Genomic DNA, 18,122 nt, shown 5'->3' on the forward strand with positions numbered 1-18,122 from the left:
GTGTTTACCTAACCTGGAGCTAAACAAACATTGTCATTGCAACAGTATGGCAACATTCCGGATACTTATTGATCAGACCACATGTGAATGGTAGATTAACTCGGAAACAAATTCATAATCTCAATTGAGTTGTTGGACTGATACAATCTAACTCTTGCCTATAATATTTGAAGCAAAATTAAAGTCATATAGTTTATATACCAAGATTGATGAAAATATATTTATTCTTATAAATACAGTAGAACTTCAGTTTACTTACACCTCTCATCATGAACAAACCAATTTAGGAATAATTTTTCAAACAATTTGTCTCATGTGACAAACGTTGTTTGAGTAATGAACACATAAGCTGGCAACAAGCTGTGTATCAGCAGGAGAGCATCCCCTATTTGAATTCACCATGTCTTCTCTTGAATTCCCCCTCCCCCGGAAAAATAGCTTTGGCGTACAAACATTTTGGGTGACAACCTTCAGGAATGAATTAAATTTGTAAACCAAGGTTCCTCTGTACTTTGGCTATATAATAAATCAAGACTGATGAAAATATATTTAAACTTATAAATACCTTGGCTATATTTTATAGTTTTATTCTCTCTGCCCCAACTCTTCAAATAAAGATGAGGGGAAAAAACTATTCACTACCCTTCTACAGTTTTGTAAGCTTAATAACTTTACTTAAATTGGCTCCCTCTTTAAAAGCCATGAGAATTTAATATCAATTTGTGGTTGAATTTTTATTCCGTTTATTTATTTATTTTAGAATTATAAGTGACATTTACAAGAATTAAGTTTAACTGCCTGTATATAGTGCAGTGGTAGTATTTTATTCAGTTTTTAAAAAGCTTTCCTAACTGAAAAACTAAAAATGGATTATTCCATATATATATAGTTCCATCCATATATTGACACTGACAAACTAGCTTCACTAGCTGGAAAGATGTCAAGTCTAATCCAATTAAGAAATATTGGCTTGTACATAGCTGTTGCTGAGATCCTTATCATGAGATTTAACTTCTCCAAAACAGTCTCTAAAAATTTTCTTTTCTTTTCTTAGCTGAAATTCTCTGCTTGGGGAAAATGGCATTCCTTTTAATTTATTTTATCTTAGATAATAAAAAGAACTACAGGATTACAGTTCCTTTTGTCATTTTTTTCCTTCTTCTACTTTTTATTTTTGTTATTAATTTTCTTGAGGACTTCCTTGTAAGTAACTCTGTCAAAGCTGTCAGTGCCATTCTTCAGTTCTATACATGCCTTTATGCCTTTACCAATAAATTGTCTCATTTTGTCTTGTGTCTGTCTTGCAAATACACTGTTTTAGATGGAAATCTTTTAGTATTTTTACATTAAATCATTTTTTAAAATCTTATTTTTGTTTGATTTTTTTGATTTTATGTAACACTTCCTTGAAAATCAGATGACTTGATAAAATATAATAATAATAAACGTTGTGAAATTATTTAAGCACTAATATGAACATATTTTTTCCATTTGCTAATTAGTTAATACCATTTAAGCTTAATAATGTGCAAAATTGATTAAATTCTTTAACAGTTTGTTATATTCAAATTCTTGGCTTGTTAAAAAATACTATTTTCAATTATCAGAATATTTTCGAAGAGAATTAACCATAAATTCCTGAGATTTAGTAGAAATTTACCAAAATAACTAATTAGTATTATTTTTTCTATAGTAATATTAGCTTTTCATTTCATTTATATATATATATACATACACACACATATATATATGCAAATATGTATTAGTTTTTGACATACACATAACTATGTGCATCAAAAACTAATCTATATTAATAATAATAATAGCAATAATGATGGTAATAATTTTGCTAAAATACACACACACATGCACACATAATTTTTTGGGTTTTTGATACCCACATGCATGTATGTATTTGTGTCAAAAAACTAATAGAATTATATCTAAAATAATTACACAAATTACTCTGCATCTATGCCAATTATTATTTTATTTACTGTTATATTACAGTGATAAACTAATAAATGAAATGCTTCTGATATTTAGAGAGTAATGCCACAAATATTTGTTATTAAGCTAATAATAAATAGTAATGGAGGCGTGTAGCTTAGTGGTTAGGGTGTTGGACTCAGGGTTGTAAGATTCTGATCTCAGTTCCTGGACTGGGTGACGTGTTGTGTTCTTGAGTAAAGCACCTCATTTCACATTGCTCCAGTCCATAGCTATTCCCTACGAGTCTATATGATTTGTTAATGCTATATATATATATATATATATACATACATATATATACTAGCTGATATACCCAGTAATTCCTGGGGGTAAAGATGTTCTGTTGAAACGCCTTATTACTCTGATATAAGAAAGCAATTTCATTATAACTGCTGCAAAAGCTGTATTTTCCGTTGCAAAAAAGTACAAAAAACTGTCAGCTAAAGGTTGGTGAGAGGGGTTTTCAGAAGTTGGCAAGATAGGTCATCGGAGGTTAGCGAGAGGTGTTGTCTGAAGTTGGCAAGAAGGGTTGTCATAGGTTGGCAAGAGAGGTTCTCAGAGGAAGAGGCATTTTTGTTCCAAAATTTCAGTCTTGCAGGGCTTTGTGATACACAATGTTTTTCGTTTTGCCATTGGGTGCATAGATGAATAAATTTTCCAGATTTCCAACTCTAGAGCATCTGACATAGAGCTGTCTGTGAGAGAAAGCAGGTTCTGCAACATTTTTTGGTGCCGAAATTGAACATTTTCTCAGCAAACAATGGTCTGTGAATTGTGTGTTCAGATTGGGGAAAACTCTCGCCAACAGTTCGTGTATATTTGACACCAAATTGCCAAAGGGTAAACTAATCTTCCCATCCTTTTCAACAATTACTGTACCATTTCCAATATCTATTAATTGCCTGCAGAAGTTGTCCATGTGCGCATCACCTCCCAACTGCACTCTCATGTTTGTTGTGAGTTTCAGCATTCTAACCTTGCTCCAAAGGTATAGAGATTTGATGCTCACATTTACCTCATCTGCTCTCGTTCACTTTGGAATGACTGGGAGCATTTGTTGAAAGTCACCTGCAAGGAGTACTGTTAGGCCGCCCATTAGCCTTGAGTTGCACCTCATATCTTGAAGTAATCTGTCAAGAGCCTCAAAAGCCCCCTTATCTATCTATCTATCCATCTATCTATCTATCCATCTATCTATCTATCTATCTATATATATATATATATATATATATATATATATATATATATATATATATATATATATATGTATGTATTTATATATATACAGGGTATTCCAGAAGTTGTGCACCATTCTGGTTTTCATTAAAAATAATTCACACAATTCATTTTACTTTTATAATTGCGGAGGCTGCTCAATTTGAGCATTTGTTATTATTTTCAATAAAGTGTTTCTGAAATCAATAAGGTTGTGTTTTTATTTAAAAACCAGGGTGGTGCGCAACTTCAGGGCACCTTGTATATATATATTTATATATATTTATATATATATATATATTTATATGTGTGTGTGTGTGTGTGTGTATATATTGTATTGTTTCCTTGCTTTGACATAGTGTGTTAGTTGTAAACAAGTGTCACCATGATCCAAATGATGGTCTTCATTTCCAATCATCCATGGAAACATATCTGATCCTGAGGAAATATTTCCTCACAAAATCTACCTCAGCAAATTCTGTCTAACCCATGGACATTATATTGATGATGATGATGATGATATCCAAATTAATGAGACTAATAAATTATATTGTCTGCTTCCTTTAAAGCTGGGAATGGATCAGGAAAGAGAAGTTTTACCTGACATGTCCCTATGTAGTAGATAGAGTAATGATCTCTTGATACTGGGATTAGCGGTGAATACAGAAATAAGCAATCCATGACTAAACACAGCCTGTCTTTGTTTGACAAAGAGTAACATCAAACACCCAGCAGGTCTGACTGTGAGAAACAGCATCGTATATGTGCTGTCTTATTGAAAGAGTCACACCTTCTGATGATCACACTCACAATGATGGGCAGAGATCTTGGCTGTTGACTTCACAGAGAAATTTTTGTAATGTCAACTACCAGAATCACCCACTACTCCCAAATGTATTTTTGTAACATCTATATGCCTGGTAACTTACACTGGAATCATGTTCTCATCTTGCATCACCTACCACATGGATTAACCAAGGGTGTATTCTGCTGTTTGCTATGTGTGGGTCAGTATTCAAATACTCTGCTACAGAGCCATCTAAAAGCATTCTTTAATGCTACATTTAAAAAGAGAAAAAAAAATGGAACCTTTATAAGATGGCAGTTCTGGTAGATATATAACAAGCTAATCCACCCACTAACAGAAAAATGCACCTCGGATAATATAGTCCTGGATACACAATGTCTAGAAAAAAAAAGAAAAAAGATTTTGATGATTAATTCTTTACTGATTAGAGGCCTGACCTGTGGCTAAGGAACAAGAAGTATCTCCCTACTGAGATATCTGAGCATATCATTTTACATAGAATCAACTTTGTTATCTGGTTTTATGTTTTGAACAAAAGCTAATTATCCAAGTAATTTATTTCCTATTGTTTCAAAGTCGCCGGTTTAAATTTTTTTTTCGTATAAATACTAGTCTTTTGCTATCCTACTTACTACATTCATATAAAAGTCTGTGAAGCTGTAATCACGTATTGTTTAATATTCTTTAGAATTTACATCTTACTATTAAGAGGAAAAAAAACTATCAAATGGAACAAATATGATTTTATTTCACATTCCACACTTTTGTAAGTTGTTTCACTTTGTAATACATTATTTTGTTTATAAGAATAATTGTATTTATTTTGATTTTTCAGTTCTTATTGCTTTTAAATTAATATTATTTAATTTGTTCTCTCATTTTCATGTTGCTTTTCTGAGAAATTTGATTTTTGATTAATTATATGACTTGTATGTTTTCAATTGACACAGATTTTATTTCTTTATTTCTTCTGTCTAGTTCTTGTTGTTAAAACCCTGGTTGAGCAGACTTGTGATCAAAAGTATTCTAACTATAGACAAATAGTGTTTTCAAACATAGTTTATCTCAAACTACTGTATTCTATACACCTCTGTTTTTTTTTAAAGATGATAAAGAGAGATTTGACTTCTGTTTCTAGTAGGTAGAGCAACCATGTAGAGGTACCCTCACTGGTTTGTTTAAAGGCTAAATATAACAGGCAGTGAGTAAGGGACACATTTTACCTTAATATATGAGAAATTGCATAATGTTCAGTAGATAAATTAATAAAGTTAGGATATATTCTTTGCTCATGAATACTAATTCTTTCTTCTATAGGAACAAGGCATCAAATTTTGTTGGGAGGGGTAAATCAGTTACATTCACCTAAATACCAGTTGAGCTCTGGAATCAATATAATCAACTAGCCCTCTCCTGCAAAATTAACTGGCCTTGCACCAAATTTTGAAACAAAGGTGGAAGCTGGGAAGAAAGGTTAATGGCATTTCTTCCAGTTTTACATTCTGAGTTCAAATTTCACCAAGATCAACTTTCCCTTTCATCAGTTGCAGGGTCAGTGAAATAAGTGTCAATTGAGTACTAGGACCAATGTAATTGACTAGCACCCTTCCCACAAAATTTTAGATCTTGTGCTTAGTAACAGAATTGTTTGAACGACAAACAAATTGATTTGCAGCATTTGTTCTAAGGGGGATGATGGGATTTGATAAAGTACCAGTCAAGTACTGAGATTGATAAACTGTAAAACCTCATGTAATTTGTGTAATTTATGCAGGTGATTTCAGGATAAAAATTGTTAAAAAAAGCTTCTACTCATGTAAAATTTGCTTCCAAAAGTTTTCAGAATTGTTGTTATGGCCATAGGGAAAAGGTTTTCAATTTAGTTGTATTTAGCACAATTTCACTTACTTATGATGAGATTTTATTAAATTTTCATTCCATAAAAATAATTTCTTTTTAACATATAGGCCTCCAACCAGGACTTTCACAATAGCCTTAAAGTCAGGAATTTTTTGGCACTCCCTCATATGGTTTCAAATAATTCCAACATATAAGCCCACAAATGCCATGTTTGTAGGAATAAAGCTTCATGATAAATATTTAGCAATAATCAAGTAATAGGTGCGACATTAAATCTGGTGAGGAGGTTTCATTTCTGTAATTGTAGGGAGCGTGTAGTCACCTCTTAATTATCATTGCTCCCCGGTCCATTCTGACCGGGAACATTAATACCTGTTAGGGCCCCATCTATGGGTTAAATAGATTTTTGTAAGAGTAGATTGAGTTTCGTAGCTGTAGTGAAAGCAATCATTCTATGAGAAACAAAACTTCAAAATTGATATCAGCTTCCAACTTGCCCTAAACCAGCACAGAAAAGTATGGCTAATGAAATTAACATGGGGTGCATCACAGATTCAGATCAGAGAAGGTCAACTATAGAACCTCAACAAGCAACCAGAAGGGTATCTCAGTAGCCCTGGACTGGTGCCAAGGATCGAATACTATGAGGCAACTGGCAGAGATAGTGGGAAATGAGGAATCAAGTATAGTAACACTTCAATATACAAGTTAATTTGATCCAGGAGGTTGCTCGTAAAGCGAAAACTTGTAAAGCAGAGATATAATTTCCCATAGTAGCAATGAAATTTTATGCTCTCATTTTACTCCATCAGTAAAATGATGTGTAGATACATCAGAGCCAGTGTTGCCACATGTTGCAACATTGCCACACACACAAAATGATTTATTATAAAATAATACTCATAAAACTGGGGTCTCGTAGAGTGGGTCCTTGTGAAGTGAAGTATTACTGTAATTATAACAGGCATTTTGAACAAGTCTTGTGTATTTTGTGGTCTTTTGGTCAGGGGAAAAATTTGATATAGATGGAAAGCATTGTGGTATTAAGCAAGTTTTAAAGTTAAGAAAAGAAAATGGATTCTCCAAAGTACAAGTGGAAGTCCATTGAAATTCAAATTGCTTTGTATTTACACTTTAACCCTTATCAAATGTATTGCTTATTTATTCATATTGTTTTGAATGAATTGTAGCTTCAAGAGATCAATGATGTGATCATTTATTTTTAGTATGACATTATAGGTTGGGTGTGAGTGGTCAGATCTAGACAATTTGAACATGAAAGAGGTACAATATCTGGGCTGGATATGGCCAGTTTAAATGGTAATGGGTTAAGCATTATAAAGAGTTTTAGAAACAGATGCCTATTTGAACCTCCATATGGCAACTGCAGTCTGGTTTATAAAGTAAAATAATCCAAGGACTGCAAAAATGTTTGAAATACAGCTACTGGTGCTGGAGTTGAAGCTTGCAGGATAACCAAACATTTGGAGAATTGGTTCATAGAGTAAGTAAGGTGGAGCTGGCAATTATGTGAAAGTTATTGAATGTATTGCCCAAGAATGTTGCTGGATTATAAATATTTATGTATGTATTTAAGCTGCCAAGCACTGATGCCATTGGACATTTGAAATGGCTTGCTGGAACTGGTAAATAAATTCTGTTGTCTAGCTTATGTAATTGGTTCTGAAAGGAGAGTTAGCGATAGCATAGGGAGTTGAGTTTATAGTGGCTGAAAAAAATTAACAAACTGCAGCATATGTTTGAAATAAATGAAAGGGATTCTGTTGCTATTCAAAAGGTTAAACATATTAAGAATGTCAGGAGTGTAGTGGAGCATAGCAGATTTGCACTAATTAGAGAGTTAATAACTTCAGTATGATTAATTGAAAATGTAATGGGAACTTGAGTGGTATGTTTAAGCAAATGAGTTGTCAAAAGTACATAAACATCTAAAGTATCACTTACCATATCCATAAGAGATGACTGTTAATACCAATAAGATTAAATGAAAAAATCTTGGTAAAGGGTAGGAATCCTAGCTGCTTTAAATGCTGGTCTTCGCAATCTCTGAGCAATTCCATAGATATAACTTCATAAACTCATGAATTCCTTTGTAGAGCTAGTTCTGATCCATTTGCTCACCTGCAAAGCTCAAGCAAAATCTAAGCAGGAGTACTATTCCTATATATATGTGGAGGCAGTGGTGGTGTTACTGTCTACATATATTAACATGGTAAACTGAACCAGACATTGTTAAGAAGCCTATTTTCCAACCATGTGGTCTTGGGTTCAGTCCCACAGTGTGCCACCTTGGACAAATGTCTTCTACTGTATCCATAACCAAAGCCTTGTGAGTGTATTTGGTGGATGGAAACTCTGTGTGTGTGTATGCATGCATATGTTTTGTATTTGTCCTGCACAACCACTTGATAACTGGTGTTGTTTTGTTTATGCCCCCATAACTTAGTGGTTTATCAAAAAGAAACCAATAGAATAAGTACCAGGCTTTAAAAAATAAGTACTGGGGTCCAAGGCAGTGCCCCAGCATGGCCACACTTCGATGACTGAAACAATAAACGATTAAAAAGAAAATTTGTTTTTTTTTTAAATAACATAGAGATATTCAACTGAAGAGGAAAGAGTCAGTCACCAACCAGCTTCAGATCTGCTATCTCAGAAGATGCTGTTTTATCTGTTTTGAACCCATGTTTCCTTATAACCACGTCCTTTGTCTCATTTCTCTGGATACTGCACTAAATGCATAGCCCAGTCCTTTCCACTCATAATCAACACCTCTAGAATTCCCTCTGTCTTTGTTTTCTCACAGACACTGTTTTACAGATGTTCAAACTCAGCATCAACCTTATGATTCATTTCATCTGTCTTGTATAACTTGCAAATGTGAAGGTACATGGCTCAGTGGCTAGAGCATCAGGTTAGAGCATGAGGTAGTGAGTTCAGTTCCTGGCTTGGGCTGTGTGTTGAGCAAGACACTTTATTTTACATTGCTCGCTCAGCTGTAGAAACAAGTTGCAACGTCACTCGCGCCAAGCTGTATCGGCCTTTGCCTTTCCCTTGAACAACATTGGTGGTCTGGAGAAGGGAGGCTGGAATGCAAGGACGACTGCTGGCCTTCCGTTAATAACAACCTTGCCCAGACTTGTGCTTCAGAGGGGAACTTTCTAGGTGCAGTCCCATGGTCATTCATGACTGAAGAGTGTCTTTACCTTTTATATAACTTGCAATGGTGAAGGACAATGTCAGTTCTGACTTATTATTTTTTTAAAAATCATGAATAAATTTATGTGCAAGTGTCGCAGTGTAGTAAGAAGCTTGCTTCCCAACCACATGGTTCCAAGTTCAGTTTTGCTGTGTGGCACCCTGGGCAAGTAGCTTCTGCTATATCTTTGAACTAACCTGAGCCTTGAGTGGATTTGATAGAAACTGAAAGAAGCCTGTCATATATATATATATATATATATATATATATATATAATTTTAAAATAGGATAAAATCTTTATAAGAATTTAACAAGTAGTTAGCGTGAAAAACCTCATAAGAGAAAAAAACCATCAAATTTTCTCTTAAATATATTTGTATCTTTGTGTCTATGTTTGTCTTCTCCACCACCATTCCACAACTTGTATTTGTTTGTCCCCCGTAACTTAGTGATTTGGCAAAAAGAGACCAATAGAATAAGTACCAGGGTTGATTCATCTGACTAAAAGTTCTTGGCAGTACCCTAGCATGACCACAATCTAATGACTGAAACAGATAAAAGAATGTGATTTTTTTTTGTTTTCTTTTCATTTTTATTATTACTTTTTCTCTTGTATTTTGAATTTTTTAATAATTCTTAGTAGTTTTTGCAATATTCTCCTCAGATAGAATGTTAACCTTAGAAATACTGTATTATTTAACAAATCCTATCTTGTTCTGTTTGTTTCTGTGGTGATAGTATTCTGTACTAAAAGAAGAGAATAAAAGTGGAATTTGAGTGACAAAACTGATTATTCATATTCAGACTATGTTAGTTTATGCCCTTGTCAGTTATCAGCAATAATTAACTAAGATTTGTTGCCACAAAGCATATAATCAGGACAAAATAGTATCAAAAATATATACATAAATACAGTGTAGAGATGGGGCTGGGTTCCCTGAGAAAATCTGCACTTTGCCTGCTGCAAGGCATCAATTGTCAAGTGATCAATCTTAATTCACACCAGATACATCATAATAACAGGGACTATAAAAGCATTATTGCTTTATTTAATTTTTTTTCTCCCTTTCCCTTCCTCTTAGCTATCAGTTCTTTCCTCATGTGAGAAGCTTGGTCATACTGGGAGTCAGTGAAACGAGGCTCTCTCAAACTTTCTGTTAACCTCTTATATAATTTTACTTATTACTGCTTCGCTCTTAGTCTAACCTTTCACAAACTGACTGACCCTTTTCTTCCTGCTTAGATAAATTAAGAGAGTGTAGTTTATCATCTGTATATTCTTCAAAAAATAAAAAGAAAGAAAAGAAAGAAAAAAAGGAATATTTTGTTTTTATGTACTATTAGTTAGGTATGTGTACTTTATACAAAAACAAATTAGACATTAACGTATGGGGGCATATGTTTTCATTTAAGATGTCCATATGTTGTGACCTTTTTTCACTCCTAATGCACTAATTATGGAGTAGTTCTTCTCCCTTATTAAGTCTGCTTAATGAGTGTTATCTGTTATTTCTAAATTACGACGTTTGCCTAAAATGAGTTTGTTGATAATAAGCAGTTTTGTTAAATATGTAGCACACTTTGTTCACTTGCAATAATCTTTTTCTCATTTTACACACACACACACACCAATGGTTTTTGTAAAATGAGACAATATACAAAATGTCGGATTTCATATTTTTAGTCATTGTTTGTTTTTGCTTTTCAATTTGTTTACTAATACCAACTTTGTGTATGTACATGTGTGTGTGTCTGTGTGCAATACAATATCTTTTAACAAGATTTGAATTCAATTAACCAGAATCTTGTCTGCATACACAACACACATAAATGCACATACATCATATGTAACTTTTATTCTTACAAGTTCTCACTTTTAAGGTATGCTTCCTTATTTTCTTAACAACTAAGTAAGGCCTTACTGACTGATAATGTAATAGTGTTCTGCTTGTTATTGCTCATTAGATTTATTTATGACGTGAACTTGGACACTGCCCATAAATATAATAGAGAGAGATATGTGTGTGTATATATATATATATATATATATATATATATATATATACACAAAAACAGAGAGAGAGAGAGAGAGAAAAAAAAAAAACTGTTATAATTACTGATGCCAAGGTTTAGGTAATGTTACAAAAAAAGAGTTTTTGAAAAGTGTCATGATAATGAATAGTGTTCTCATTTTCAGGAAACTTTTATGAGAATTTTGTGACCCATGGGCATTTCTCTACCCTGCTCCCTCTTCTTGAAAATTATTTTCAGATGTAATGCTCTAGAAAAGGTTAAAGTAAAATAGGGCAAAAAAAAATTTCTGAAAAAAAAAAAAAAAAAAAAAAAAAAAAAAAAAAAAGCATGCTCAGGAGCTTCTAAACCAATTTATTTCGTATTCCTTATGTAATACTTTTCTATTTGTCTTCCCACATCATGAATATTTGCTTTAGCTCTAATTATTTTTCTTTTCAGAATCCCTCTCATGTATAAAAAAAAATATTTACTTGTGTTTTCAGTTGTTATTGTGGCTGGTGGTTATTTCTACAATCATCCAGATTTGTACATTGCTGTATTCATTCGTTGTGTAATGAGGGGTACTTTATCAAATGTTTTTTTTTGTTTTGTCAGATAGCAGATTGTGTGATTTGAAAAAGATTTTTCTCTTTCGGGCAAATTTCAAAGATTTTGTTTTAGGCTTGATTTAACATCCTCATCATTTAATGACCACGCTTTTCCATATTTGCATAAGTCAGTTGGATGCCTTTCTTGTCTCCAATCCTCACCTGTTTCCAGCAAGGTGAAATAGCCAAACATGCTTTTGTGGAAGGCTGGAAGCAAACAGCCTCACTTTTATGATGATAATGATGATGTCCATTTACAACCATATGTAATGTCAAAACAAGGTTACACACATATACATATAATAGGTGCAGGAGTGACTGTGTGGTAAGTAGCTTGCTTACCAACCACATGGTTCCGGGTTCAGTCCCACTGCGTGGTACCTTGGGCAAGTGTCTTCTGCTATAGCTGACCAAAGCTTTGTGAGTGGATTTGGTAGACGGAAACTGAAAGAAGCCCGTCATATATATATATATATATATATATATATTATATATGTGTGTATGTATATGTTTGTATGTATCTATGTTTGTCCCCCCAACATTGCTTGACAACCGATGCTGATGTGTTTACGTCCTCGTCACTTTGTGGTTCAGCAAGAAAGACTGATAGAATAAGTACTAGGCTTATGAAGAATAAGTCTTGGAGTCGATTTGCTCAACTAAAAGCGGTGCTCCAGCATGGCCACAGTCAAATGACTGAAACAAATAAAAGAAAAAAGAAGAATAATGCTTGAGAAACCTGCATGGTGTGGATGTGTCTCCAAAACAAAACTGGATTTCCTCCTGTCAAGGGTTCCAGATGAGCCTACCTCATAGCGGGAAACACAGATGAGAGCAGCAGCATCAAATTCCCTCATTCACCAAATGTCACATATCAGAGGAGGTTTCAAATATTGGTGTAGCACAACCAGTGATGGTACCACAGGATGACTGCAGCTTTGAAGCTGAAACAGTTTAAAGAGTTAAAGATTTATATATGTATGTGTTTGTGTGTGTGACAGTTTCTTTCAGTTTCCATCTATCAAATCCACTCATATGGTTTTGGTCAGCCTGGAACTTTAATCAAAGACACTTGTTCAAGGTGCCATATATTGGGAGTGAACCCACAACTGCACATCTGGAAAGTAAGCTTCTGAACCACACAACTATAGCTGCACCTGTGTGTGTGTGGTGCCACGTGAAAGAGCCCATACAGTGCTACATAAAACACTCAGCTCACTCTGTAAAGTTGTTGGTATTAAGAAGGGCATCCAGCTGTAGAAACCTTGCCAAATCAGACTGGAGTCTGGTGCAGCTCCCTAGCTTACCAGCTCTGGTCAAACTGTCTAACCCATACCAGCATGGACATCGGATGTTAAATGATGATATACATTAGAGATAACTGCTTAAAATGTTTGATTTCATCATTGAGAATACAATATCAGCCAAATAAATATGTGTCATTTCAAAATAATATAGGTAGGTGCAGACAGCTATGTGCTTAAGAAGTTTACTTTACTAAGTGGTTCCAAATTTGATCTCATGGTATGGCATCTTGGACAAGTATCTTCTATTGTAGCCTTTAGTTAAGGAATATTTTGTAGGTGGAATTTGGTAGACAGAAACTGTGAAAACCTATCATTTTGTATGTACGCATGTCTGTTTTTGTATATATTGTAATAAAATACTGAGTTAAGTTGCATCCTTTTATACCAGAAGTTAACTTAGCCATTCAATAAAATAAGTACAGTGAGTCTGTATTTTATTTCACCCGATATAATGTTTAACCCTTTCATTACCAATCCGGCTCTGGCTCTGAGTACAAATGTCTTATTTTCATAAGTTTTGAATTAAAATCTTCCACTAAACCTAAGTCCCAATTTATGTTCCTAACACTAGCTGAATGGTAACTAAGTTATTTTACTAAATTCTTTGTTATATTTAAAGTAATTTAAAGAAACACAGAGCATCTCAAAATAAATACGGTAACAAAAGGGTTAATATTACACTGTAGTAAATACTAGTCACTTTAATGATGCTTTTGTGACTATTTTCATTTCACCAAACTTTTAATGCTTGAAGATAAGTTATTGAGAGCAGCAAAGAATTCTTCTAACTTGTATCAGTCAGTTGCGATTTCCTGTTGTTTTTCTCAGTTTCATGAATGGAAAATGTTTGTTCACGTCAGTACATTGTTCTTAAATGACAGATATAACTTTGGGCAAATTTTCTTGGTTCAGAAAAAATGTTTATAGAACCTGTGATCACCAGAAATTAATCATGTCAGCAACATTTGGAACTGCGAGAAAAAGCTCATTAAATCCCATTTTCAATAATGAACTTGTTTTCGAGTCAATAAATTCAATTTGTATGCTACCAAGCAGCATTTCATGATTTTCGTTCACGAAGTGAAAATGGATTTTAACACAAATATGTGTTCATGGAAAGTGGACGTTAAACGACGATGATGATGATGTGTTGTCTTGTTTAGCAACTCACAAAAAGGATTTTTGAGTGCATCTTCCAATAACCTGATTTTTTGCAACATATTTTGTAAAATTACTATTATCCTCAGCACATTCACCTTGCTCTTTTAAGTGAAGAAGCTGGTTCAATTCCTTTATTTTCTAGCTAAGTGTTGACCAGTTTTAATATCGTCATCAAAACCTTTGCCAATTTGCTGTGCTTGAGAAGACTCATCAAGCCAAATGAAATCATAGTTATGGTCAATGCCAGTGACACATGTCACCATGCTGGTGACACATAAAAGACACCCACTACACTCTTGGAGTGGTTGGTGTTAGGAAGGACATCCAGTCATAGAAACCAAGGCAAATCAGACCAGAGCCCGATACAGCTCTCCGGCTTACCAGTCCCAGTTTAACTGTCTAACCTCTGCCAGCATGGAAAACGGATGTTAAATGATGTTGATAATGATGATGACTATCATCCATTAACCTGGGAAACAATTTGTTCTTGCTCTGCAGTTTCAAATTTTAGATCATGGAGACAGTGAGCTAACAGAATCGTTAGTGTGTCAGACAAAATGCTTAGCACTATTTCTTTCAGCTTTACATTCTGAGATCAAATTCTGCCAAGGTCACCTTTACCTTTCGCCCTTTATCAGTTTAATGCTCAGGTATGATAGGCATAAATGATACTTCTCATAAAAAAGTAGATGGTATAATTTTGTCAGGTCTATAAAAATGAATTTTTAAAAAATGGAAGAGTGTACAATTTTCTTATTGTATCTGTTTTTACTTAGGTTTGTAATATTTCACATCATCATTGTTTAATGTCTGCCTTCCATGCTGACATGGGTTGGACAGTCTGACAGGAGCCAGCCAGGTAGAAGACTACACAAGGCTTCTGTATCTGTTTTGGCATGGTTGCCCTTCCTAACACCAACCACCCCACTGAGTGGACTGAATGCTTTTTACATGGCACCAGCCATCTATTATTGCAAAAAAATATATATACATTGGTGTGTTTCTAGAAACATTTTGTTTTAGTCTGTACAACTTATATGAAAATTGACAACTTATTAATCAACTAATAACTCTACTTTGCAGTTTCAATTTTTTTCTTAAAAAAAGAATCCTTTTAGTAATTGTATAGGTCATCTTCTTTTCAGTAATTCCATTCTGTCATCAGTGTTCCAGTAATCATTCTTTGTTTCTGATTCACACTTTTTCCACAATTCTTTCCATTTTATCTCCTACATTTTCTGTCTGTAGAATTCAAAATCTCAAATCTGACAGCCAATCCATCAAAGCAACATTTTTCTCTTCAAATCATCTTTACTAGTCTTGGCAGCTTGATAGTTGTTGCCTTTATCCATGAAGAATCTTAACACTTCTTTTTTACTTTTCTTATCTTCTGCTTTCGTTCAGTCTGAGATATTCTGATGATTGAGCATCTGTGTGTATTGCTTTTCATAGTTCAGTAAATATTCATTTTGTGATATACATAGCACTCTTCTAAAACGGTCAGTAAAATTACTTATCAAGCCCATTTAAAAAAGAAAAGAAAAAAAATTTATGAAAACAAACAAGGCCATTCTAATTTTAGATTTCCAAAAATCTTTGAGGATACTTAAAAATATTTATATATTCCTAAACATTCAATTTGAAAAAGCCAACTGACTGAAAGCTAGAGGTAGACCATGAACAAGATGGTCGGGTAAAGGTGGCGAGCTGGCAGAAACCTTAGCATGCTGAGCAAAATGCTTAGCAGTATTTTGTCTGCCGTTACGTTCTGAGTTCAAATTCTGCCGAGGTCGACGTTGCCTTTCATCCTTTTGGGGGTCGATGTAATTGACTTAATCCCTTTGTCAGTCCTTGTTTGTCCCCTCTATGTTTAGCCCCTGGTGGGCAATAAAGAAATAAGATGGTTGGTTAAATAAAACTGGTAGTCTCAGTCACTGAAAGAAGCTGTGGGCATATGGTGTAGTGGTTCGAAATTTCCCCAAGACACCTGAAGAAGGCTGGAGGGTATATCAGCCAAAACGTTGTGTTAACAAACAAGATGAGGACAAATATCTGTTGAATGTAAATATTGTTCGCTATTATTATTATTGTTGTCATTATCATCGTCATCATTGTTGTTAGTATTATTGTAATATACATTCTGGTAAATGAAAACACTAATTAACAATTAAAAAAACAACCCATATTTTTCAAGGCATGAAAGAAATTTACAAAATGAAAGAATCTATCTAACCCAACTTTAGTTTTATAAGTCAATGGATAAGTTATAGTTCAGTGTTTTGCTTATGGTTTGTAGAATTAACTGACTTTTAACCAAATGTCTGTTAAACTGATTCACAAAACATTTATTTTACTCAATATCTCATTCATCTTCATCTGATAGTCTTTTTAATTTTGATTATGTCTTTGTGTTTTTTTTTCTTATTGTTGTTATATTTAATTGATTTCAGTATAGAATGATTGATTGTAACTTGTCAACTATACACACACACATACACACACACATATGTGTATATAAGTAATACCTATGCCTAAAGATAGGTTTTTGCAAGACAAATATCTAAGTGGTCCATGTTATTTGAAATAATTTCTTTTCCGTTTGTTTTTTGCTCTCTAATTTATAGCTGTAAATATGGCTGTACGTTTTAAGAAGCTATCTTTGGGACCATATGGTTTCAGGTTCAGTCCCATTGCATGGCACCTGTCTTGTAGTACAGCTCCAATCCAGGCCTACCAAAGCCTTGTGAGGGAATTTGGCTGATTGAAACTGTATGGAAAAATGGTGTGCATGCTTGTGTGTATGTGTGTGTTTCTGCTTGTATTTAATCTCCCATACCACTTGACAACCGGTGTTGGTTTGTTTATGTTCTTGTATTTACTGGTTTGGCAAAAAGGACCAATTGAATACAGTACCAGACTTAAAATAAATTTTTTTTAATATTGGTGTCAGTTTGTTCAACAAAAAACCTTTCAAGGCAGTGCTCCATCATGACTGCAGATTAGTGACTTGAAGGAGTATAAAAGATAAACCAAGATAAACCTTCTCTTACCTTTTCTGTTTTTTCTTTTCTCTTTCTCTCTTTTCAGTTTACATTAATTCTGTTCAGGCATTGAACTGCTATGTGTGTAATTCAACATTGGATGACAACTGCAATGCAAAATTTGAAAAGACTGACATAAACCCAATAAAGCCGGAACCTTGTAATGTCTACAATGCCAAATATTGCATCAAAGTCTATGGAATGTGGGGAGGTAAGTTCTTAACAGCCAATAAAAACTTTTCATTATGTAAATGTGGTGCTAAGGTGGCGAGGTAACAGAATCATTAGCACACCGGGCAAAATGCTTAGCGGTGTTTTGCCTGCCACTACATTCTGAGTTCCAATTTCAGTGAGGTTGACTTTGCCAGTCATCTTTTCAGAGTCCTTAAATTAAATACCAGTGAAACATTGGGGTTGATATAATAGACTGGTCCCCACCCCCACAAATTTCAGGCCTTGTGCCTTTAGTAGAAAGGATTATATGATCTTTTAAATCAATTTAATACCAACTTGTCTGAGACTGCCTCCAGTCCCCTGATACAAACTTCCTGTTTTAAACTGATATGATAGAAAACCTTCCTTGAAAATTTCTTGTTAATTTCTTTCAAACATCAGCTTAATAGTGATATAGTTATTACCAAATTCTTCGTTCTTTTCAAAATTAATTAAAACAAAAACTGTATTTCTCAGCCTCAGAAATATAGTAAATAAAATGGTTAAAATTTCAAAATACCCTTTTTTATAAATAGTACATGCACGTGTGTGTGTGTACGTGTATATATATATATAATATATATATATATATATGCTAGCATGGAAAACGGACGCTAAAAATGATGACACGCACAGGTGAGCACAGAAGTGCAAAATGAGGTGGAAAAAACATTACTTGAATAC

The 18,122-nt window shown here is 33.9% G+C and overlaps 1 protein-coding gene across 1 annotated transcript in view; it reads left to right on the top strand.

Moving 5' to 3' along the window:
* Positions 1-18,122, top strand: part of LOC115230369 — a 57,461-nt gene that overhangs the window by 8,540 nt on the left and 30,799 nt on the right. The window contains exon 2 of the mRNA XM_029800575.2: positions 17,272-17,436. Coding sequence (XP_029656435.1) covers positions 17,272-17,436 — 165 coding nt within the window. The remainder of the gene's footprint in view (positions 1-17,271; positions 17,437-18,122) is intronic.

Source organism: Octopus sinensis, linkage group LG2 (assembly GCF_006345805.1).
Source record: "Octopus sinensis linkage group LG2, ASM634580v1, whole genome shotgun sequence".
NCBI classification, from domain to species: Eukaryota; Metazoa; Mollusca; class Cephalopoda; order Octopoda; family Octopodidae; genus Octopus; species Octopus sinensis.